Consider the following 27,456-nt stretch of genomic DNA (forward strand, 5'->3'; position numbering starts at 1 on the left):
ACCTGGTGCTGACCCAGCTGACCTGGGTCAGCACCAGGTTACTGCAACTCGCTCCTGGCTGGACTCCCTGCCTCTGCGATTAAACCCTTGCAGCGCATCCAGAATGCGGCAGCGCGCCTCGTGTTCAACCTACCAAAGTTCTCACATGTAACCCCCCTCTTCCGAGACCTCCACTGGCTCCCTGTAATAGCTCGCATCAGATTCAAGATGATGGTACTGGCATACAAGGCAGTCGATGGAACTGCCCCTGCCTACCTCCAAGCATTAGTAAAGCCACACACCCCAGCTCGATCCCTACGCTCAACTACCTCAGCTGGACGTCTGGTACCGCCATCGCTAAGAGCAAGCAAAGGTCGATCAGCGAAGTCACAACTTTTCTCTGTTTTGGGACCTCAGTGGTGGAACGAGCTCCCTACCGATGTCAGGATCGCAGAGTCGCTCACCAGCTTCCACAAAAGACTCAAAACTCACCTGTTCAGAGTTCACCTCGACTCTGCATAGAAACCAATGCACAGCCACCATTGAATGTTGTACGTCCTGGCACTTGTACACTGCACTTATTCAAGGTACTTAATTGTGTAGCATCTACAGTAGCTGCTATCATTGCTTTACACGGGGAATGGGTTAGCCTAGCGATTGTAATACTTGCACTTGGTTCTATGAACATCTTTACTGTACCGACAGCGATATATTGTTTCACTTCTTATGACAAATGTTCTTATTGTAACAAATGCACTTATTGTAAGTCGCTTTGGATAAAAGCGTCTGCTAAATGCCCTAAATGTCAATGTAAACTACTATCGGCCCATCTCCAACCTCCCCTTCATCTCCAAAACACTTGAAAGGGTGGTCGCCGCACAATTACAGTCCCACCTCGACACAAACAATCTCCATGCAGCTGACTCTGGACTACTCACCATTCTCATTCTCCTCAACCTCAGCGCAGCATTTGACACCATCTCCCACCCTCTGCGCCTGGCTGGCATTGGGATCACTGGTGCTGCACTCTCCTGATTCACATCATACTTCACTGACCGTCAACAATTTGTGCAACTAAGGAACCTTAGTTGCACAACTAAGTCTCAGTGTTTGGGTGTTTCACTGGGTGTCCCCCAGGGGTCAGTCTTGGATCCACTTCTCTTCACCATTTACCTCCTCCCCCTGGGCACAATCCTCCGTCACCATGGGGTCCATTTTCACTGCTACGCCGATGATACACAGGTCTACATCTCCTCCAAACCCACTGCTTCTATCCCTCCCATCTCCCTCATCACCTGCCTTGACGACATACGGAGCTGGATGAGCAGGAACTTCCTCAAACTAAACGGCAATAAAACCAAGGCCCTGCTCATCGGCTCCAAATCCACCTTCACCAAATCACAACACACCCCAGCTCCACCCATCATCGTCAACTGATTCCCTGTACCCTTCTCCTCCCAGGTCAAGAGCCTCGGCGTCATTCTGGACAACACCCTCTCATTTGCACCCCATATTCGAAACATCACCTGGACTGCATTCGTCCACCTCCGCAACATCTCCAGACTCCGCCCATCACTGACCCAATCCAGCACCGAAATCCTGGTTCACTCATTTGTCACATCACACATCGACAACTGCAATGCCCTCCTCACTGGTCTCCCCACCAAACTCATCAACAGACTGCAAATCATTCAGAACTTGGCCGCCCGGATCATTACCCGCACCAAATCAGCTGACCACATCACCCCTGTTCTCATCCCACTTCACTGGCTCCCTGTACAATACCGTACCCACTACAAAAACCTACTCACCTACAAAGCTCTAAACAACCTACCCTACACTTACCTGTGCGACCTCATTCACGAATACACTCCCTCCCGCTCCCTCCGCTCAACCTCTGCTGTACCACTAACCATCCTCACATCACACCTTAGTAGCATGGGTGCCCAGGCTGTGGAACTCCCTCCCCCCACATATAAGACAGTCAGACACCATCAAAACTTTCAAGTCACAACTCAAAACTCACCTGTTCAAACTGGCATACACTTTATAACTGGACAGTATGCACATGTTTTATTTTATTTAATTAATTTAATTTTTTTAAAGATGTCTAAGATTTTATACTCATAATTTGGAAGGTGATTTGGGTGACTTACAAGGCGCCTCTAAATCAAATGTATTATTATTATTATTGTTATAGTTTACATATGATACAAACACACCCAAACACACACACTCTCACACACGCACACGCACACACACACATACACACACACACACACGCACACGCACACGCACACACACACACACAGTGCTTTTAGTCCTCTAGTTGAAAGGCGATTCAGCTTGGGGTTTCGTGGTGTGAGCAGAATGCTGGTTTCTGTTTTCAGCCAGGTTCTGATTTTGTAAGCTTTTAACAGACCGCAGCGAGGCCACCAATGAAACAAGACTCCCCTACGCTTTAATACACTCACTCTCCCTCTGTCTCTGTCTGTCTGTCCACCCAGTGTCTCTGTCACTGTCCATCCTACTTTATCTGTTATCATCTGAGAACTTCTGCCTTCCTTCCATCACCTGCTTTATGGGACTGAGAGGAGTGGGGAGCAGGGCAGAGCAGGGGGAGGAGGTGGGCACCAGTGGGCTAGAGGTTCTGTGGGGTGAAGGTTCTAAGGGTGCTCAGCGAGGCTGGAAGTTATGTGGGTGCTCAGGGAGGCTGAAGGTTCTGTGGGTGCTCTCAGGGAGGCTGGAGGTTCTGTGGGTGCTCAGTGGGGCTGGAGGTTTTGTGGGTGCTCGGGGACGCGGTGATGAGCCACTCTGACCTTGTCAGCAGGAGGTTTTCTGTGGTCAGATGACAGCAGGGGGATGATGCAGTGTTTTGCACTGCAGTTCGTATTTCAGCAGGTAATTCAATCTGTTATTTGGGATGAAGGTGAGTGGCCACAGATTGTGCTGTGTCACCAAAATGCTGTGTCAAGCCTGACCCTGACATAACATGACCTCCATGCCCGCCCTGCTCAGGGAGCATGAGAGCACAGCCTCTAAATTGTGAGTCAGAGAGCTGTCTATCCATCAATAATCTATCAGACTTAATCTATCATCCAGCCATCCAACATCTATCCATCATCCATTCAGTCTACCCATCCTGCCTGAATGTATGTATCTATCATCCTTACATCATATATTTGTATCATCTATCTATCTATCTATCTATCTATCTATCTATCTATATATCTTTTTATATCCAACCATCAACAATTTATCCATCATCAAGCAATCCAAAGTCTATCCATCCAACCCTAGACAACGCAACATTGATGAATCTATCACAACATGCATGCACACACATTCATGCACATACACACACAAACGCATGCTCACATGCATACAGACAAATGCGCACACACACACATGCACACACACACACACACATTCCATTTCCCAAACATACACACACACACACACACATATACAACCAACTGACACAAATCAACCATCACACTCATAAGCATGCACACATACAAACACACACATGCAGACACTTACACACCCCTCAGTCACTGGCTCAAAAAAACTCTCTAATATTAGCCAGTTAATCACACTCCAACACTTGACTAGTGGAAAACAGAGCTTCAGGCTTAGGGACAGTTTAGTCAGGGACACACATAGAAACACACACATAGAAACACACACTATTCTAATCTGACACTTGAGTCATGCATCCAGACACAGGAAACTGTCTGGCCAAAGGCATCCTAGCCCAGATGAGCCATTACTCCTCTCTGTCATTCTTTGTGTGTGTGTGTGTGTGTGTGTGTGTGTGTGTGTGTGTGTGTTTGTGTGTGTGTTTTAGTGTATGTGAGTATGTGCATGTGTGTATATGTGTTCTCTTGGATATTATTAAAGATACAAGTGTGTAGATTTGTTAAATGGTTTGAACGATGGCAAACGGTGGAAAATTGATTTAGTTACGTCTTAAACAGTTCTGCTGTTTAAGACGGCTCTGCTGTCCTCCAATTGACTCCCATGAAAAAAAAAGATAATATTATAAAGTAGAATATCTTAAAAAATCTGAAAGAAGCGCGCGATTCCAAGCTATTCTGAATATATAAAAGTTTGAATGGAGTCTCTAGGTGAAAAATTGAGGAAGGAGATAGGTCCCAAAGTTTGTAGAGAATAAGTAAGAAAGAAAGAAAGAATAAAACTTATGAAGAACAATAGTTGAGCGCTGCATGCAGCACTCACCTAATAACAGTTTAAAGATATTGGATTTTTGTCTTTGTTATTAAATATTTTAACAGTAAAAATGTAAAAACAAGTTAAGATGGACTGACAGATAAGTATGAGTCTATGGGCCCTATTTTAACGGTCTGAAACGCAAGTGAGAAGCACCAAGCGCAAGTAGCTTTGTGGGCGGTTCTATCCGATGTCGCTAGCTTACCGGCGCAAAAAATGACTCTTGCGCCCGGCGCAAATCTAAAAAGGGTTGGTCTGAAGTAGCCTAATTACCCGTAGGTGTGGTTTGGGCGTAACGTGCAATAAACCAATGAGAGTGCCATCTCCCATCCCCTTTAACAGCAATGAGCGCATTTGAATCTGACGAGTTGATATTTTGACAGCGTGTCTGCAGTCTCCGATGAGACAGATGCACATGAATTTCAAACTTCAAATGGCTCAGTTTATGGCCAAATAATACAGCCTAATTCACACATGGAAAAAGGTTTTCTTCCACAACTTCAGAAATACTGAGTCCTCCAATAAATTTTGGCAAAGAAAACTTATATGATATAACATGATATGCGGTAACTGTGGTTCTATTTAATGATATACAAAATACATTATAAACATCGTTTCTTATCAGTATTGTGTACATTATCGTTATCGACTTGTGTTCCTAATATGCATGTGTCCCCCCGTTAATATACTGTGGCGAGCAGCACGGGAAGGACGAGACGGGAGCCCAGGTTGAACCAATTATGCAGTTCCGTGCCCCATACACCGCACGACTACGGATTGCCTTTATAAACGACCCCGAACATAACAGAAACACGGGACACCTGACCAACACACACAACACTCTCACTAATGGTCCCGATCACACTACACATCACACAACAATGGAACAACACACAATTAACACACAACCAATAAAGACCCCAAACCCGTTAACCCCACTTAACCTAACAACAAAACAATTTGACAAAAGCCCCTTTTGTCAACTGACAGATGCATTGATTTAAAAGTAAAATTTATTACCGCTGTATCAGCTGTTCTTTCCCAAATTATTTACCAAGAATGTGTGGCAAGGTAGATGAGAGAAGCAAAGTGTATGCGCGGGGTGCACAAGCAACATTATGCATGCGCCCTTAAAATAGCATCTGAACAACGCGCCACTGACTTTAAACCAGGTATTTCCTGGTTTATGGTGCAAGTGGTTTCTGAAACTGCAAAATAGCACCAGGGAACGTTTGCGCCAGAACACGCCTCCTCCTTTCGCCAAACTGCCCCTTGGGGCACAAGATCATTCCCTTATTTACCGACGCGTGGCGCAGGAGGGAAAAGAACGCTCTGCGCCAGTTGCAAACTAGCAACGACACATGCGCCAGTGATTAAGTCAATTGCGCCGGATGCAAGATAGGGCCCTATGTGTGAAAAGCTTACACCTCAATTAAAAACAATGTACCCAACATTCACACACACACACACACACACACACACACACACACACACACACACACACACACAAACACTAAAAACACCTACACACCCAACCACATGTCTTATAATAAGCCAAATGATAAAACAGTATGGGATTAGCTGTCATCACTTCCTGGTTGGCTGGTCATGTGTTGATCAGGAGCCAATTAGCCTTGAGGGATTTGGGCTCATCTGAGTGGAGCGAGTCAAACTCCTCATTATAGACGACTTTTTAGTTTAACCACATGAACCAACGCATGTACCTTGATGTTTAACACACTGTAATCACAGCCACTACATGTTGTAAAGAAACAAAATCACCCTCAAAGTCAACTGTATGGTGACCTTTATTACCTCTGTTACCACAGGATTCATAATATACATGACCAATTCCCAGGCTGAATAGTACTGATACTAAACAACAAGACCCCACTCTGTAACCAATAATTATAGACATTATTTCCTTGCTTATCTTCAGAATGGTGATCCTTAATGGAGGAGAGAATCACATTTTTTTAAGTGTCTTATTGTGTTTTTGACGTCAGAATCGGTGTACAGCCCCACCGACCGGCTCCATTCCAGCCAATACACGTCCAATTAAATCAGACCTAATTAAATTCACGTCTCCGTCTCTCTGTGGCTCTGGTCAATTAGTGAAGTGGTCTAATCAACATGACATTTAAAACCCCCCGCGGTTGTCTTTAAGCAGTTGTTCCCTGTACACAAACTGGACCAAAACAAACACGTGTACTGTTCTGTTTGTAGCATTGTCTTTCCAATTTTCATCACAACACTCGGTAAGACTAAAGAAGCAATATGCCTGAGTCTCCTGAGTTAGTTTGATCTTTTACTTGTAAAAAGGGAACAATACAAACAAAGGCATCATAAGGGTCAATAAACTGTGTTGCTACGTAGTCTTCTAGCTCTTTGATTCCCACGGATGAAACACATCCGTGGATGTGCAGTCAATACTGCTGACGTCATGGCTCTACGGAAGCCTTATGGGCCCATGCTAATATGCAATCTTCATAATAATCATATATAATACAAAACAATAATTATAGACATGCTAACTAGATATTGACTAAATATGGCTCTTACACTGTGGGGTCTTACTAACAGTTTTCTTTCTTCTTCTTCAGGCTTTGAAGCAGAAGAGGAACCTGGGGATGAGTGGAGACCGCAGCCCTCACCCCGCTAACCCCACCGCAGAGTAAAGACAGAGAAGAGTCATCAACGGGCCAGTGACGGGGAGGTCAGGGAGGAGGAGCGGCTGTACGGCACGGAGGCTGGTGACAGGATGGTAACCATGCCGACCAGACGAGAGGAGACGGACCTGCGGCTGCTTAGGGCGGTGCTGGTGTTAGTTGGCGTGTCCATGCTGTACTGCGGCGCGGCGGGGGCCAGGAGTGTGGACGGCCATATGGAGAGGAGAGGACACAAGCACAGACACACGGCGGGTAGGTCCAGACACTGAACACCCAGGAGAGGACCATTAAACATATAATCACAGTCAATTTGCCCAGACCACGTCCCAAACACCCATCAGTCTTCAAAATGGTTGCAGCAAGGCTCCATGGTGACCTATTGTCAAGGTCCAGTTTTGCCAGATTGGCCCAGATTTCCTGCCTAATCTGGTCCATTCTGGCATAACCTGTCCACTGTCAGCTGGATGACTCAGCAGGACGTCGACCAATCAGTATTCAGCACTTTTTTTAAAGCCCCAACTCACACAGCATATCTGGTTTAATGCTACAGGCTGAATACACAGCTCCTCCCCCTTATCTCCCAGGCATGGAGGAGGGGAGGGGCTGAAGTTGTTTGCTGCTGAATACAGAATATCATTTCAGATAAGGTGTCAAAAAGACTAGAATTGCGACATGCTGTAATACATTTAAATGTCTAAACATGTGAATGATTACTTGTAATATCGTGTATTGCTCCCGTTAACTATTTCACAATGGTAACAAAGAAAAGGAGTAAAAACGTGAATGAACCAGAACTTCATGGTATGTTGGTGTGAGTCCTGTTACTGATGACCAGATGTTGATGTGAATCCTGCTGCTGATGGTCTTGCTGGTGCTGAATGAAGCAGATGTTAGTCTAATGATGTGAGTCCTGGTACTGAGGGTCCTCCTGGTACTGATGGTTCTGCTGGTCCTGCTGGTACTGATGGTCCTGCTGGTACTGACAGTCCTGCTGGTACTGACGGTCCTGCTGTTCTTGCAGGTCATCCGTCCCTCCACAGACACCGGGAGCGAGCCGGGAAGGAGGGCCAGGTGCTGCACCGCTCCAAGAGAGGCTGGGTGTGGAACCAGTTCTTCGTCATCGAGGAGTACACCGGACCCGACCCCGTGCTCGTGGGCAGAGTACGTCTATCATCTGTGTGTTTGTGTCTGCGTGGGCGTGTGTGTGCGTGCGTGTGTATGTGTGTTGATTTTTACCCAATCCGATTTTGAATCCATGTTGATTTTGTTTTTATTTCATTTGATACTCGATGTAGTCAGTGTGAGGCCTCATGCTCTTCCAGCAGTAGGAATCAGCAGGGTGATACCTCATTACTTTAGAACAAGGTGAGAGATCCAAAGAGAGAGAGAGAGAGAGAGAGAGAGAGAGAGAGAGAGAGAGAGAGGAACACAGAGCCGGAGAGATAGGGACAGAAAGTGTGAGTGTGATATTTTGTCCGAAAACAAGGGAGGGTTTGGAAAGGAGAGGAAGGAAGAAAGGAGAGATAGACAGAGAGAGCCCAAGAGAGAGCCCAAGAGAGAGACAGAGAGAGAACCCAAGAGAGAGAGAGAGAGAGAGAGAGAGACAGACAGACAGACAGACAGACAGACAGACAGACAGACAGACAGACAGACAGACAGACAGACAGACAGACAGACAGAGAGATAGAGACACAGTGAGAGAGACACAGAGAGAGAGAGACACAGACAGACAAAGAGACTGAGCCAGAAAAAGAGAGAGACACACACACATTGAGAGAGACAGAGCCAGAGAGAGAGAGAGAGATATGGGGAGAGGCAACATGAAGGTTTGAAATGATTGGTTGTGTTGACCAAAACAAACCAGAGCATCACTCATGGTGCCAGGGTTCAACCTCTCATAGCAAACCACAAATGATGTCTACAAAACATTATATTTCATCGCTAACAGGCTTTCCAAGGATGGCAACTAGATATTTAATCCCGTAATTCATTGGAATTTTGCTGTCACTTTACTGTCAGTCTGTATTCAATCTAACAACAAAACCATTGCAAAATACTGAGAACAGAACGGAACCCAATGCAATATTATCGCTCTGCAGCATCCGAGCCAAAGCATATTTTTGGAGCATTTAGCCTCATATACATTTCAACACAACCCTGTCCGGGAAGCTCTTAGCTGAGAGGGCAGAGGGGGAGATTTCAACCTTCAGCATATCAGCTGTCACGGCATGGATGCTATAGTAAAAAGCGAGCGATGACCTGGAAGGATTCTACTAGATCAATTCCTTCTTCTCTTGTCCAACGTCTTTCCCAAGAACCAACTCTCATGGGGCTCTTTATTGGCATGGAAAGCTCCATCTACATTGCCTATGCACAAAAAGTTGAATCAGTTAAAGTAATATGATTATTTTTAATACAATCAAAATGCATCTGTATCTTCAGCTTCACTCTGACGTGGACTCGGGCAAGGGCAGGTGCAAGTACATCCTGTCGGGGGAGGGCGCCGGAACCATCTTCGTCATCGACGACAAGACGGGCAACATCCACGCCACCAAGACGTTGGACCGAGAGGAGCAGGCCCAGTACACGCTGACCGCCCAGGCCGTGGACCGGGATACCAACAAGCCGCTGGAGCCGCCCTCTGAGTTCATCGTTAAGGTGCAGGACATAAATGACAACCCCCCAGAGTTCCTGCACAGGCCCTACTTCGCCAGGGTGCCTGAGATGTCCAACGTGGGTGAGTGGGGGTGAATGTCAGATTAATGGCATGAATTACATCAATCTTTTTTTATATCTGATCTTTTATCATTTCTCATAATATTTTTTTTCATTCATCTGATTCGTTCAAAGCTTTTGTTATTGTGTTATTTATTTTCTATTCGATTTCTTTACTAAGTTGAAATAGCCTTCACCCCTTACCCCCCACCACCCCTTCTCATCCCTTCCTATCCTAAAACACCCACCCCTCTCAATCACTTATTGTGTGTTTGTACATCCTGGCACTTAATGTACGCACTTATTGCATGTTTGTACATCCTGGCACTTAATGTATGCACTTATTGGAAGTTGTACATCCAGACACTTAATGTACGCACTTATTGTGTGTTGTATGTCGTGGCACTTAAAAATAGTAGTAAGCATTGTGTAGTATCTTATCCTAGCTATCTTTGTTGTATAGGGGGAATGGGTTCACCTAGCGATTGTTAGTGCTTTGCACTCACTTACTTCCTTACTGTACCGACAGCGATATATTGTTGTACAAATGTAATTAATGTAAGTTGCTTCGGATAAAAGTGTATTCAAAGGTAAATGTAAATAATGGATCGGATTAGGGCTGCAACAGCGAATCGCTAAAAATCGATTACAAAAAGCGTTGGCAACGAATTTGGTCATCGATTCGTTGAGTCGCGCGATTAATAGAGCCAGCCGACGACAGGTTGGTTCATGGTTCATGCACGGGCTGTAGGCTTATATAAAAGTGGTGTACCTTCACTGTCTTCACTGGGTTAAAAAAACTCCTTCAACTCAGTATCCGTCTAGTCCAACCAAAAGCCCTGTCAGCTGCTGCTGCTGCAGACGGTGTGCAGACGGGCTCGGAGTCGGCACCGCGTGCATCAACAGTCATTCAAAGCAGCGGTAGTAATCACACAACCGGACGGTGTAGAAAGTCCCGTGAGTTAAAAATAGTAATCCAGTTTTTAAATCCATTCAAATCGGCAGGTTATAGAGCTAGTTAGCTTAATAAAAGTAGCAGTGTCAAATGTGATGTGTTCAGGTCGGCTCAGTAATGATTGATGTGTTCAAATGCAACACAAAAAATAAGAAAACGACGAAAACTTGTTTTCCCAGCAATATAAAATATATAGTAAAGATGGAATTATGACCTGTTTAACGTCCTATCTTGAGCTATGATCATCTTATCAGCAATTAAAGCAATAATACAAGTTATATTTCAACAAAAAAAATGATATCAGTAAAGACTTGGATCGTTAAGGAGTCTCAAATGGTATCAATATCAATAAAAATTAACGATCTCCTGTCATCTGTCATTTTTAACCGGTTAAAGATCTTATCGGTTTACCGGTTAACCATGGACATCCCTTATATACTGTATATATATAAATGTATATCATAAATTGCATCTTTTTCTTGCGTTATCCCAGTTATGTTTTCTATTTTTTTTATCATTTAATATAACTTTAAATAGTTCCGGGACGTTGGAGCAATAACTTGGTGTTTTTACACTTCAGTCTGCACTGTTTATTTGAAGTAATGTTCAGTTTTTGAATAAAGATGCAGCAATTACAAATGTTTCTTTTTTTATCCGATTCATCAATTAATCGAAAAAATAATCAACCGATTAATCGATTATTAAAATAATTATTAGTTGCAGCCCAAGATCACATTATAGAAAAGAAAACATGAATCATACAGTACTTTGTATGGCATGTATGAGACTCAGTTTGAATCGCTGCTGGCAATTCAAAGGAAATAATTAGTTTTATTTTAAATAGGTAATTTGTAAGAAGAATAATTGTATTCTCGATATCGTTGACTATACGCAAAAGAGTTCCACTGTTTTACATAAACTCAAATATCTCCATTTGTATCAAATGAGGTTGTTGTAATAGTAAATAATTCACCAAGCTCAAGTCATTCTATAAGCTTGAACTCAATTCACATTGTATTCTCTTGAAATTCAATTGAGGCAGAAAGAAATCATGACTTTATCCAAAACAGAGGCTTGAATACCATATTTTTGTTATTGCTAACTTGAGTGACGTGCTAACAAAGCGGCAGGAACAGAGTGTTATTCCACTGAACAGCCTGTTACATGCATTATTAATCAATAGTGAAATTCAACCACGAGAAGTCTGACATGAAGCGCAGGACTGTACTGCTATATAAAGAACACTAGATTAATGAAAGAAATGTGAATGTGTTCTATTTAGCACTTAAGTTGGCTCACGAATAGGTTAGGTATTTAACTGATGGCTACAGATATCCCTTAGGTATCAATCCCAGAACGTAAAGACTCCACTATGTACGGGATAGGTATCAAACCCAGAAAGTAAAGACTCCACTATGTACGGGTTAGGTATCAAACCCAGAACGTAAAGACTCCACTATGAAAGGTAGATTGACATGACATCTCTATCTCTTTCTCTCAATATCTCTCTCTGTCACAAAAATAGAATAATATCAAATGTCCTCTTTCATATATTGATCGGTTTACACGTTCGCGCTTTTAGGCAGCTATCTTGTATGCTGGTGAAATGTAGAGGTCACAGGGGAACAGTTAATTGCCACCATGGTAACATCATCCCAAACCACAGAACCAGAGTGCTTAAGAAAACTGTAATCTGACTAACCTGTGTGTGTTTCAGTCAGATCATCGGGAACTCAGAAATGTAAGACTGTGAAAGACCAATCTTGTTAAACCTAAGTCTTTGAAGAGTCTTTGGAAATACAGATGTAAAATGGCAGCCATGCTGAGAGCAGTCTAAGTAGTTTTAAATGAAATCTGATATTAAGGGGGAAGTCAGTAGCTGTGGGATGATGACATTGTGTTTAAAACGAGAGCTGCACCAGACTTTTCATCACCTCTCCCTGCCAGTTTGTATCTATTTGAGACCTTCTTCAAAAAGTGTAATCCTAGGACCAAAATGAACTCATGCCTTTAATAATTGCATTGCCTACCGACCCAAAATTTGCATTATGAGCTACACCTTTGTACTACAGCTCTCTGATAAAGGCCTATTGAAGCCAAATCAGCATTGACCTGGGAAGAGTCCATCCAAAATCATTAAAGCATTTGCAGCATTCATATTCTCAGAATTCACAGTGTGTGTGTGTGTGTGTGTGTGTGTGTGTGTGTGTGTGTGTGTGTGTGTGTGTGTGTGTGTGTGTGTGTGTGTCTCGCAGGAACGTCGGTGATGCAGGTGACTGCCACGGACGCTGATGACCCCACCTATGGCAACAGCGCCAGATTGGTGTACAGCATCCTGCAGGGACAGCCGTACTTCTCAGTGGAGTCACAGACAGGTGGGGAGAAAACATCGCCATGCACCGTCTGTCTGCCTGTCTGTCAACATTTGGAAGAACTCTAATTCACAAATAATTTCATAGATTCATATTACTTTTTTGTTGCTATTTTTAAATGTTAATGCATGTATAGTTAGAGTAAACTGGAATCAAAAGCATACTTGATCAATGAAGCAGATTTAGATCTGATAAAATGTCAGATGATTAAAGAAGGGTTCAGACAGGGCTAGAGTGCTTAGTTAAACATAGAAAGACAGTAAGAATGACAGATTGAAAATGTACGATTTGGGGAAGTATTAATCTAGCTAATCAAACCAGTGTTGGGTATTTGACTGGCTCAAATCCACAGCTCACATTTCTAATTGGTTTGGAGATTTTAAGCTTTTCATGCTGTCACACTCAGACTCTCTCTCTCACTTCCTCTCTCTGGCATCGGCACACACACACACACACTCACACACACGTGTGTGCATAAAACACACACAGCACACTTGGCATAAGATGAAAGCAGAAAGCCTTGACTCCCTCTTACTTCAGTTTAGAGAGAGAGAGAGAGAGAGAGAGAGAGAGAGAGAGAGAGAGAGAGAAAAAGAAGCTGCTGTAGAGACCGACCAGCACTTTCTCCTTCACCCCAAATTCAAAAATGTCTGTGAAATATATCTTAGCAAATTCGGCCAAAAACACCCATATTTTATAAACTCCCATGTAGACCAACTAAAAATATAAATGGGAGAGAGAAAAGAGAGCTCCATCCTCGCAGGACAGTTTATTTCAGCTTGCCACAACATGAGAGAAAGACATTCTACACCAGGCCTCACTGTTTTATTGTTTTATTTTAATGATTATTCGTAACCTGTAAGGTGTATAATGTAGCTTCTCTTTACATTCATTTAATTTAGAAAATATTACTATTATTTCTATGTGTACATATGTACATCTGTATGTTATATTGTTATAGGTTGTTATATGAACATATTGTTCTGACGTTCTCTTTTGTTATTATACAAACTAATTGTAACACTGTAATGCTTTGGCAACACTGTTTGGTTTACCACAATAGTCATGCCAATAAAGCTTTTTTTGAATTTGAATTTGAGAGACAGAGAGACACACACACACACACACACAGACACAGACACAGAGAGAGAGAGAGAGAGAGAGCTTTTTGAACGGAATAAAGAAAATTAAGACTTCACACGTTTACCAGAGTTTGAACACATACAAAGAGGGTTCCTTTCTTATTTAATAAATCAGAAGTTAATGGAAGAGCTGACAACAGCACTGAGAGAATGGCTTAGTCCAAGTAGAGCACTGGAGGAGCAGAAGCCAACAGAGCTGACACTCGTTGGGAGACTCCCACTGGATTCACTGCATGGGACCAGTTCAGCTGTGTGGGTCGGACTCCAGCACGGCACATGGTGATCTACTGAGTTCACTGCATGGAACCAGAACAGCTGTGTGGGTTCTGCCCAAGCATGGCACAAAGTGACCTACTGAGTCCACTGGGACCAGTACAGCTGTGTGGGTCTGCCCAAGCTCCCCCTAGAGTGTCGAGGTGTCCCTGAGCAAGACGCCTCACCCTGACTGCACCCGACGAGCTGGCTGTCACCTTGCATGCATTTACTCTCCTCTGTGACACAGGCATCATCCGCACGGCGCTGCCCAACATGGATCGGGAAGCCAGGCAAGAGTACGACGTGGTCATCCAGGCCAAGGATATGGCAGGGCACATGGGGGGTCTCTCCGGGACCACCGAGGTCAAGATCACCCTCACAGACGTCAACGACAACCCCCCCAAGTTCCCTCAGAGTGAGTCCTTCTGTTCATCCACCTTAAAGCTCCCGTCTGTCTTCCCTCCCATCCGTCTATTTGTCCTGCATGTCCGTCTCTCTGTCTGTCTGGATGTCCAGATGTCTGGCTGCCTCTGTATCTGTCTGTCTGTCTGTCTGTCCAACTACCTGCCTGCCTCCTTTTTAGTCTTTCCTGTCTGTGTCCGACTGGCAGTCAGTCTGTCCTTCTCTCCGTCTATCCATCCATCCATCTCTATCTGTCTTTCTGTCTCTCTGTGTGGCAAACTCAATCTGTCCTTCTGTCTCTGTCTCTCTGTCTCTCTTTGTGTCGGGGTCAGTCCGTCCTCCTGTCTCTGTCAGTCTGTCTCTCTGTGCCGGTGGGCAGTGCTAAGACTGAGCCCCTTGGAGGTGTTCCAGGTGTCCAGGTGTCCCTAACAGCCTGCTCCCTGAGTCCTTTCAGCCAGTCTAGCAGTCTTACAGGCTGTATGGTGTATGTGTGAGTGAGTGTGAGTGTGTGTGTGTGTGTTTGAGTGTGTGTGATTGTGTGTGGGTGATATCCAACACACACAGATGGTGTGCAATTCCAGGGAAATATGTCACAGAAGGGGATTAAATAATTGATACAATCTATTTAAATATCAATGATTTATTTCTCTTTATTTCCCTGGTGTACTGCAATACCCCTAGGTTTATACCTAGGTGTGCATTTGTGTGTATATATTAATATCTTACTACTATATAATAGCGGGCCTGTCACACAAGTTACTCAAGTTGGTCAGTGCGCATGTGCCAAGCAGCCTGCAGCTCACACATACACAGCACGCGCAACCGCACATATGTACGCATACACACACAAACATATGAGCGGCCGCCTGGGACAAAATTCATACTTAGTCTTACACACACTATTATAATCTCACACACCACTATACTCATACACACACACTATTATACTCCTTTTACATGTATGTATGAGTGTATAGTTGTGTATGTAAGAGTATAGTAGTGTATGTGAGAGAGAATAGTAGTGTATGTGAGAGAGTATAGTAGTGTATGTGAGAGTATAGTAGTGTATGTGAGAGAGTACAGGTGTTTATGCAAGATAATATAGTAGTGTGTGTGAGAGAATTAGGGCTGCAACTAACGATTATTTTAAATTGATTAATCGGTCGATAATTTTTTCGATGAATCGGATAAAAAAGAAACATTTGTAATTGCCGCATCTTTATTCAAAGACTGAACATTACTTCAAATTCACAGTGCAGACTGAAGTGTAAAAACACCAGGTCATTGCTCCAACGTCCCGGAACTATCAAATTTATATTAAATGACAAAAAGTAAATAATAAATAACTGGGATAACACAAAAAAAACATGCAATGTATGATATACATTTAAATATATATACAGTGATGGGATGTCCATGGTTAACCGGTTAACCGATAAGATCTTTAACCGGGAAATACTAACGGTTAAAAATAAATTTTAATTCATCTTAATCATCTTAATTTCTCTCAGATGACAGGAGATCGTTAATAACTATTGATATTGATACCATTTTCGAGACTCCTTAACGATCCAAGTCTTTACTGATACCACTAATGATACTTTTTTTATTATTTTGTTGAAATATAAGTTGTATTATTGCTTTAATTGCTGATAAGATGATCATAGCTCAAGATAGGACGTTAAACAGGTCATAATTCCATCTTTACTATCTATTTTATATTGCTGGGAAAACAAGTTTTCGCTAAAATCTAAAATTTCTTATTATTTGTGTTGCATTTGAACACATCAAATGCAACACATCAACACATCACATTTGACACTGTTTGCTACTTTTTTAAAGCTAACAAGCTCCATATCCTGCAGATTTTAACATGGATTTAAAAACTGGATTACTATTTTTAACTGACGGGACTTTCCACACCGTCCGGTTGAGTGATTACTACCGCTGCTTCTAATGACTGTTGATGCACGCGGTGCCGACTCCGAGCCCGTCTGCACACCATCTGCAGCAGCAGCAGCAGCTGACAGGGTTTTTGGTGGGACTAGACGGATACTGAGTTGAAGGAGTTTTTTTAACCCAAAGACAGTGAAGGTACAACACTTTTATATAAGCCTACAGTCCAGTGTTAAGATATGACCAAAATACAAGCTGTGGTCGCTCACACTAAAGCTCGCTGTGGGCGTGCATGAACCAACCTGTCGGCGGCTGGCTGTAAACAGTGCTGCGCCTACGAGTGACGTATTAATCGCGCGACTCAATGAATCGATGACCTAATTCGTTGCCAACGCTTTTAGTAATCGATTTGTTGCAGTCCTAGAGAGAATAGTATTGTGTGTGAGAGAGTATAGTAGTGTGTGAGTGAGAGAGTTTGACTGAAACGGAAGTGAGTTTGATTCATCAGTTCCTGGTTAGCTGACAGAAGAGGCGGTAGCTTCTGGCGCTCAAAATACTACCCTATCATTTCACTTCTGAATCTCCAGCTTTGTTGTTATGCTGCTTTCGCACCAAAAAAATATTTGGTCGCTTGTTCGTGTGGCCGCCTGAGTTTGAGAGGGGCTTCCTCTTGTGACCGCCAATTCATTCTCAACCATGGCCGGTCTACGTGTTGTGGAAGTACCAAAGACGTCAGAAAAAACGATGCAGTCGTTTAGGATTCATAATATCACCCGTTCTATAAAATATTATAATCTAGAAACCTCCGGGAGCTCCGGCGTGAGTCCAGGAGCTCTATATCTAATTATATAATATATAGATATCTTTATAATATAATACTGTAGACTCACAGGGTTTGGGAGATGGGGGCGGGCCTTAGCGGTGGAGCTCTCGTGGGGATTCGGCTTCTCAGGATTTGTTTTGGTTACCGGCGTTGTCGTGGTTACCGGTCTTGTGTGTGTTCCAACGGTTTACTAGTGGTGGTATCTAATAAATCGCTGTCTGAGGCTGTGTCCACACTAACCCGGGTACATCTACAAACGTATAAATATCTTTCCGTTTAGCCCTTCCCTCCACACTAAAACTGAGAATTACAACACAAAAAACGATGCTTTTTGAAAACAATCGCTGAGGTGGATAAATGTGAAAAACGCTGGGTTCGCGTTGTAGTGTGGACAGGGTAGACGGAGGCTTTCAGAAACGACGACGTTCGGCTGCCACAAGCTTGCGCTCAAGACCGGGACGCTCATCAAAAAAATGGCAGGTGAAACGGAAATGATGATCTCTCTGTACAATGTACTAATTTATCTCCAGATACAACATGACATATTGGCTAAAACATATTCGTTGCTCTAACAACAGAGGCCAGCTCTGTACTTGATGTAGTGATGGGTCGTTCGCAAACGTGAACGATGGGAGTCGGCTCCCGAACGCGAGCCGGTGTCTTTTTTTCTTTTCCCGCGCTACGGGTGCTACATGCATTCATTCTACGCGTGCTATGCGTGTCACGGCGCATGCATGGCAGCAAGCAACCGATCCTGAGAACAAGCAGCGAGGGGCGGGGCATTTCGATGCAACATAATACATAACGATAGCATGAACAATTTGCGCAGCAATCGTACATTTATGTATCTGCTCAAGTACGTCACTTGTGTACGGAATTACAGGTAAATGGATTCAGAGATCGAGGCGGTATGCTGTCGCTAGTCCCCGCAGGAGAGTTGTCATAGGCAGATGCTGTGTTTGGAAGATTAGGAACACATCTATGTTTACGTGTAAATGCTTGCAAATAAACATTGTAAATAAATATTATTGTATATGGTTTTAAAATGTTTCATTTTTTTTAAATAACAGATGTTTTCACCACCTTTCTTTCATTTGTTCAATAGTACACACTTTGGTTAGGAAAATATTTATTTTGGATATTGAAAGAAATGCAAGTGACAGTTCTTCATGGTTTGTTTTTTGCCTTACGGCTATTGTGTAACATCTTTTTGAGGGTTCTCTGGATTTCCTCGTGACGCTTTTACCCGCACAAGTTTGGATATGGGTGGTGGCTGTACCTGGGCAGGCAGGCCGAGCCGTCTTGGGTCATCAAGCCTCAAGCCTCGTAACAATGCTGTTTGCCAACACTTGTAACTAAATTTTGAAAAAATACAAAGCAAACTTTTTACAAACATGTTTACAAGCGGGGAACTACACCAAAGCTATAACATGGCTAAAGCTATGATGGAGGTTCACGTATCGTAACAGTTATGTTACCGATGAATATGTGCCAACTAGCAGCTCTCGTGCAGGGTACTGCATTTTATGGCCAGCCGGACATATCACATGATATAGACTATAAACTCTTAGAAAAATCAAAAGGCATTCAAATAGCGGTCTAGTGATGTAAATAAACAAGAACCTGGATTCGGTGATTTAGCAACAGGGCCATGGCAAGTCGGCATCCGATTTGCAGTCTTCTTTTTCTTACGCTATTTCTGACAAGCTTGCCCAACGTTTACTCGTGTCTGGCCTCTCTGTTGGTCAGTCTCCCTTTTCTCTTCTTCTCTTTCACCGACTTTGGGTTTCTCTGTCTCTTTTTAGTTGGCTGATCCATGATGAATGTAACAATCCCTTTGCTACTTGTGTTTATGTCGAGCCGGTCCTTGATTGTGGGTCTGTACCAGTGCCGTAAAGCAATTCGGTGCTTCGCGAGACCCGACACTCCCGCGAGAGTGGGCGGCGGGTCACCGGCAGACAGTGGTTGTAATAACGCCGTTATTTTTTTAGTAACGTGGCAACTTAACTAATTACTGTTTCCGTCGTTACAACACCGTTACCGTTACTGTACGTTAAATGCGATGCGTTACTATTAATTGAATGAATTGAACTGCATAACCCGAACGCACCCCTGGCTCCACACACAAACTGCTCGGGAGGAGACCCGATGGGTTAACAACGAGATAAGCGATTATGATTGGCTAAGGCAGAGTCATGTTTCACAGCCTTTGCAACCAAGCAAATTAAAATTCAGTTGGAAGTATATCAGGAACTTGAATGGGAAGTTCAACCATTTAAAAAATCCAAATCCGAAATCCAAATTCCTTGACACTTTTTTTTTTACACTAACACAAATAGTTACTTTCCCTCGTAACTAGTTACTTTTATTATAGAGTAATTCAGTTACTAACTCAGTTACTCTTTGGAACAAGTAGTGAGTAACTATAACTAATTACTTTTTTAAAGTATCGTTCCCAACACTGCCGGCAGAAACTTGCATGTTCCCTTTTTCCGTCAAGATGCGCTAGGGGGAGTCGAAACAGCGACCAATCGACACATGAAGTGTTAGAGAACCATCACAATGACTCTTATCCTGTTATATTAAGGTAAATTAAGCCAAAAAAGTTGCATAGTTCCCCTTTTAATGATGGTTAAAAAAAACACCGCTCCCGACTTGGAGCAGCGTTTCTGGACAAGACCGGGTCGAAAATGATTAACCAGCTGATCAACTGTAAATATCAGCTGATCGCACGCCTGTAGTCTAAACAGAGGCGTGGCGGAGTTGCGTAACCATGACAACAACTGTTTATCAAAATAGTTTCAGTGTGGAACGTGGATGCAAAACATTTCGTTTTCATTCAAGATATGAAAACGATAGTGTGGACGGAGATCTTTTTCATTGCGGATGTGCGCTTTTACATTTACCCGGGTTGGTGTGGACGGGGCCTAAGCAATACTTCATTCACTGCCTCTTCCTTGGTCATTAGGTGAGTGCTGCATTCAGCGCTCAACTATTGTTCTTCATAACAATTTCATTTTGTTTGATTGGCTGTACTGTCTGTATGTATTCCTTTCTTATTTGTAAAGCATCTTTGAGTACTTAGAAAAGCGCTATAAAAAAAGGATCAATTATTATTATTATTATTATTATTATTATTATTATTGTTATTATTATTATTATTATTATAAGTTTTATTCTTTATTTCTTTCTTTATTATTCTCTACAAACTTTGGGACCTATCTCCTTCCTCAATTTTTCACCTAGAGACTCCATTCAAATTTTAAAATATTCAAAATAGCTTAAAATATTCAGATTTTTAAATATTTTATACTTTTGAAGATATTCTACTTTTACTACTACTACTCTGGTACTTCAACTGTTTAAGACGTAACAAAATCAATTTTTCGATAATATCTAAACGGAATTTCGATATAATTTAAACTTTCTTCAGAATCACAGTTTTAGTTTCATACCGGCTTCGTTTTCAGCTGTTTTCATTGAAGACTCTGCCCATTCTGACACACCTACTTCTAAGACATCGTAACTGAATCATTTTTCAACCGTTTACCTTCTTTCAAACCATTTAACAAATCTACACACTTGTATCTCCAATAATATCCAAACGGAATTTTAATATCATATAAACTTTATTCAGAATCACAGTTTTAGTTTCATACCGGCTTCGTTTTCAGTTGGTCTCACTGATTTACGTTGACGCTGAAGCTGAGGACCTTTAGCAGTGTTGCCAGATTGGGCAGTTTTTCCCGCCAGATTGGGCTACTTTTAATCACGCACCGGCTCACTATTCTCTTAAACACACAAACACACACACACACACACACACACACACACACACACACACACACACACACACACACACACACACACACACGCGCACACACACACACACACACACAGGCAATGCAGGGCAATACATTTGACCTTTCACATTTTTAAGTTCAATTCATTTTACCTCTCTGCATTTTTAGCAATGCTTTGCGCTTTTCATTCAGCTGTCACTATTTGTTTCCAACCATTTACATTTTCTTATATGGTGTGCATGTTTACATTGGTTACTCCATTTAGACTTTTGAACATTTGTTCAAATCCCTTCACTTGATTTAAGACATTTAACGTTTCTTTATGTCTTAATCTATGTGGCTTTATTAAAAAAATATTTTCAACCTCACTTTGCACTACAGCACTGTCGAGCGTTCTCACCACACGCGCAGTGATTATAGGGACTATATGTGCGATACACCGCAGCCGTGTCGGTGTTGAGGTGTCGGACGCCCCTCGGGACCAACCTCGGTCGAAACCCTCTTTTAGTGTCCCTGTGGTTTGTCGTTCACGGAGGTGCGCGGGCTCGGCTCTTAACCCGGTCCGACCCAGGTCACTCGGTTAAGTCCCTCACAGTTTTGTATGAATTCAGCCTTAACCCCTTTTTTATTAGTTTACGAGCGGGTCAAGGTCCCTGGTCACCACGAAACCCTGATGTATCTTTTGCCTTTTATTTATTATTATTAAAACCTCTTTTATGTTTTGCCTTTTTGCCCTCTATACACGTCAGTCACAATCAACCATTGCTTGTATTATGCGCCACTTACCGTGAGGGGATTGACTGGGAGAGCGTGTCGGTCTGCTTCGCCGGGCCGATGAGTCGACAGGGAAAATGACTCGAACGATTAAGTTAACCTACTACAAATGTAGTCAGGTAGATGTATTTTTAGGTCCAATAAACACAATATCTTTCACAACTTAGTATAGCTGTAGAGAGTGCCCATTAAGATAAAGAAAAGAAAAGATAAACGTAAGATAAACAAGATAAAATAAGGAATAGATCTTAACCAAACTAAAATAAAACAGACCCAGTATCTCAGTCACCAGTTTATTCAGCCCGGGCTTGAGATTACGCCTTCGCTAAAAAATAAAATAATAAGGGCTTTCTATCTCAGTCACCAGTTTATTCAGCCCAGGCTTGAGATTAAGCCTAAACTAAAATAAAATAATAAGGGCTTTCTTTCTCAGCTCACCGGCATATTCAGCCACAATTTGAGAACATTCCCAATCCTAAAACTAAACCAATAAAGGCTATGTCAGAGTTCCTAAGATGAAATGCTATTGCTAAGTTCCCCGGACACTTTGCAGTGTACAGTTCTAAGAGCAGAAAAACAGAAGAAAGTGGATCACACGGCCCCTATCCCATGAAGATGGCTAGCCAACTAACCCAAGAAGCTCTCTATCCCTCTCTACCTCTGTTCCCTCGAACCCTCTGAATCACTCTCTTTTTATGTAGAGTCCGAGGTGGGGGCCCGATGTGATCTAACATTCTGAGTTTCCATACACTTTCTCAACAAATGTTCCTTTGTCATACATGACGGATGATTCTTGAGCTGATGCAACAGCCATCACAGGTTTACAATATGTTTGTGTTCTTCTCAGAATAACACGCTATAGTCAACGTATGTTATCATGGGGCCTACAGAGACACACGTTCTTTGTATTCCCCACAGTGGTCCCCTCATGCACCCCATGTCCCCCCCCGTCCATGTGCTCTTTACCATTGATCGCATTTTGAAGACACAGACATCTCGAGTGCTTCTAAATTTCTACATAATAAGATATATAAGGTATATATATATATATATTAGGCACATACATTTCTACATACTAAGATATATAACGAATTGGCGTTCACAAGAGGAAGCCTCTCTCAAACTCAGGCGGCCACGCGAACAAGCGACCAAATATTTCTTTGGTGCGAACGCAGCATAACAACATCGCTGGAGATTCAAGAGTGAAATGACAGCGCAGTATTTTGAGCGCCAGAAGCTACCTCCTCTTCTGTCAGCTAATCAGGAACTGAGGAATCAAACTCACTTCCGTTTCAGTCAAACTCTCTCACACACACTCTACTATACTCTCTCACACACACAATACTATTCTCTCTCACACAAACTACTACATTCTCTTGCATAAACAACTATACTCTCTCACATACACTACAATACTCTCACATACACTACTATTCTCTCTCACATACACTACTATACTCTCTCAAATACCCAACTATTCTCTCTCACATACACTACTATACTCTCTCACATACACTACTATTCTCTCTCACATACACTACTATTCTCTCTCGCATACACTACTATTCTCTCTCGCATACACTACTATACTCTCTCACATACATGACTATACACTCATGCATACATGTAAAAGGAGTATAATAGTGTGTGTGTATGAGTATAGTGGTGTATATGTGAGATTATAATAGTGTGTGTATACCAAGTATGAATTCTGTCCCAGGCGGCCCCTCACAGAAACACGCACACGCGCATGAACACACATGCGCACGCTGACGCAGACGTTTCAAGACAAAGGCACGGCAGGACACCGCATACACACACACCACACACACGCATGCACACACATGCTCGCAAAGCGGCCTGCAGCTCACATACAAACGCAGGAAGTGTGAACGCACACATACACCGCACGTATGCACGCACGTACACATACACACACACACACGCGCACAAACACAAAAGCGCGCGCTGACGCGGACATTTCAAGACAAAGGCAGCACAGGACACTACATGCACATACACCGCACACACATGCACACATGCACGCACACACGAGCGCGTTGAAAGACAACGGCAAGATCGATCCCGCATCCCACAATGTCTTGAGATATTGATATCCCCCCTCCCCCCTTCCGTTTGTTTTAACGGCATGGCCGTTAAAACAGGTAAGACATTCTGTCTATAGACTGTAGAAATTGCGATAAAAGAAGTGAAGAGACAATTTCTCACGTTGACAAGCAACGGCAGGTCGTTCATTTTGTCATCGTTAATTTCAAAATTCACGCCGGCCCGCATATCAACACACAAGTCAAGTGATCTTAAAGAGACAGCGTCCCTATAACAGAACAAAAACATGTCAATAACACAGTATGGTGAATTATGTCTATAGAGTCCACCACAAGACTATACTTTGCTGCTCAAATGTAATATTACTCTCTTCCTTGAGCCTCCTGAAATGTCTTTACACTTTGTTGCTCAAACTTAATATTACTCTCCCTCCTTGAGCCTCCTGAAATGTCTTGCGATATTGATATCCCCCCTCCCCCCTGCAGACTGTTTTAGTTGTTTTATTTTTCTTATTTTTTGTGTATGCTATGTATGACCGTAGGCTACTGCTGCCTGTCTTGGCCAGGACACTTGAAGAGATGTTTAATCTCAGTGATGATTATTGTTTTCAACTAACCAATAGTAGTTGCCATGCATTTTTAAATGTCAATGCACTTTTAAGCTCTGAATAACAGCAAAAGCTATTGAATAATTTATTTGCATGCGAAGTATACTACACTTTCCATTGAACAATTACCCGCTACCCATAAATTGACTCATTTTATAATGTCATCAAATGCTCACACACTAGCTGCTTTCAGACACACGTGTAAGTCCTGATATTTCCTGCCAGAGATGGGACAAAGTCGCTGTTTGGCAAGTCCCAAGTAAGTCCCAAGTCTTAGCAGTCAAGTCCGAGTCGAGTCCCAAGTCAAGACAGGGAAAGGCAAGTCGAGTCCAAGTCCAAGTCCCAAACTTTTTCAAGTCTTGAACAAGTCACCATGTATTTTTTACTTAATAATGTCATTATAAGGCTATTGATCATAATTCCAACCTATGACTCTAATGTGCAGTCATTACAGTCATTTTTACCACCCAATAGGGCGGTAAAAAACGCCCAATCTGGCAACACTGCTGAACGTCCTCACCTCCAGCGTCAACGTAAATCAATGAGACCAACTGAAACGAAGCCGATATGAAACTTAAACTGTGATTCTGAAGAAAGCATACATTATATCGAAATTCTGTTTAGATATTATTGAGGATACGAGCGTGTAGATTTGTTAAATTTTTTGAACGAAGGTAAAGGGTTGAACAATGATTTAGTTATGATGTCGTAAGTGTCAGAGGCTGGCCAGATGGCTTCAAAAGGACCAACTCAAAACGCAGCCGATATGAAACCAAAACTGTTATTCTGAATAAAGTGTAAACAATATCGAAAATTCGTTTTGATATTATTGAAGTGTAGATTTGTCTTCGCTCGCTGTTTTTTTTTTCATCTTCACGGAAGTGAATGCGTCTTGGGTGTCTAGCCCTGTAGGCGGAAAATAGATATCTAAAACAATAAATGTTTTTGACTCAAGGCATCTCGAGTCATTACAAGTCAAAGAGGCAAAGTCCGAGTCAAGTCTCAAGTCAATAGCAGTCAAGTCTAAGTCGAGTCGCAAGTCATGCGTAATTTTGTCAAGCCGAGTCTGAAGTCATCAAAATCATGACTCGAGTCTGACTCGAGTCCAAGTCATGTGACTCGAGTCCACATCTCTGTTTCCTGCTGTTCTCCTGATGGGCCGTATGTGTGAACAACATATCCTGACATGTGTACCCTGAAAATCTCCTGAATAATACTACCACTGAGGTAGTATTTTCTCCATAGAAAATGTAAATTACCTTTTGAATGAGGAGTAGAAAGTCTGTATTTCTCAAACCACTTCAGTGGGCGTGTTGATGATGCTTCTGCATGTCATTGAGTGGCCCCCTAAATGATAATCAGCCTGTTGCCTTTTGTTCGCTGAATGGTTAAAAAATATTTAAATGTTGGCACTGCTTTTAAGAGTCATTTGCGGCGAACTCTAAAAGATAGGTCTTATTATAACCCTAAAATTACACATCATACAATAAATAACAATAAATTAGTTCACAGCTGCACGTGTATAGAAAATGTTTTTTTTTAATTATTATTGACAACAGCAGCTGACAACAGTCAGCTGAACATTATAGGGTCCCACCTTCCACTCCTTGTTTTCTCTGTTAAACAAAGAGGTCAACTACATTTGACCGAGTGGTAGTTATATGTGAAATGAAGAAAAAAAATACGCTCTTTCTCCAGTAACGCGGTCGTTCACGACGCCTTTCTTCTTCATTGTTTTTTCTATTTGTCTCTAACTCATGCTCCAATCTTTCATCTGTCGATGCTTCCAATTTTGTTGATGCAACGGAATATATGATGCATCATTTTAGCAACATTTAAGATAAACACAATGAGTTTTGCCCGTTCTGCCTCCATTTTGTCTATGGTCAAATCAAAACAAACTACAGTGACAACGGCCATACTTATCCCGGCTCTTGTGAATTTAGACCCTACGTATTATCCCGCCCCCCTAAACCCCCCGTTGATTCTACTGATGTCTAAACGACATTGATCTCCGCATATAAAGTATCAAGTGTGAATCACCCTTGGGGTCGAATCTCCTGAAATACAAATGCGGCAAAAATGTGAGAAAACGTTTTTAAGTAGATAAGAATAAGTAGAAAATTATTATGCTTGCTTCATAACGTAAGGAGGAAATTATTATACTTGCTTCATTACGTAATATGTTAACCAAAATGTTATACGTTGTAACATTATAGGCAAACATTATTATATTATGCGCTCAGAAATTTGTTACATTATCGACTGGGGTTTCAACATTATTGCTATGGGTTTAATTACAACTAGAGGTTGAGTGCGATTAACGCGCACGTGGAAACTCTAGTATATATAAATATGTGTGTGTGTATGTGTGTGTGCATTGTGTGCGTCTCTGTGTGTGTGCGTGTGCACATGTTTGCCTATACATAAATGTTTCAGGGTTATTTGAGGTGTAGAGCAATAACGAGGACTGCAGTAGGTGTGATATTTCCAAGGCCTGAGGAAATAGGGGCTAATTCTTCATCGTTGCTGTCCTTGTTATTTTGCCTGCTTATAAAGATTCATATCTGATACACTTCCTGTAACATTTGCTTGATTTGCAGATGTGAGCAATATCTGATTTTGATCATCTGGTGATGAATGATTTGAATTGATTGTGGAGAGATGCGCTGAAACATTCTTCAGTCACAGAAACACCTGCACAGAGACAGTGTTTCACAGATCTCAGAGTCAGACACCGACTGATCTGTCCTGCTGTGTGCGT

General features: G+C 42.4%; 1 protein-coding gene across 2 annotated transcripts in view; it reads left to right on the plus strand.

Moving 5' to 3' along the window:
• Positions 1–27,456, plus strand: part of cdh11 (cadherin 11, type 2, OB-cadherin (osteoblast)) — a 122,611-nt gene that overhangs the window by 67,525 nt on the left and 27,630 nt on the right. For both annotated transcript variants that reach the window (XM_079758771.1, XM_079758772.1), the window contains exons 2-6: positions 6,816–7,133; positions 7,903–8,042; positions 9,324–9,618; positions 12,807–12,926; positions 14,568–14,735. In XM_079758771.1, the coding sequence (XP_079614897.1) occupies positions 6,974–7,133; positions 7,903–8,042; positions 9,324–9,618; positions 12,807–12,926; positions 14,568–14,735 (883 nt within the window). In that variant the 5' untranslated portion in view covers positions 6,816–6,973. The remainder of the gene's footprint in view (positions 1–6,815; positions 7,134–7,902; positions 8,043–9,323; positions 9,619–12,806; positions 12,927–14,567; positions 14,736–27,456) is intronic.

This window comes from Pollachius pollachius (genome assembly GCF_949987615.1).
Source record: "Pollachius pollachius genome assembly, chromosome: 2".
NCBI classification, from domain to species: Eukaryota; Metazoa; Chordata; class Actinopteri; order Gadiformes; family Gadidae; genus Pollachius; species Pollachius pollachius.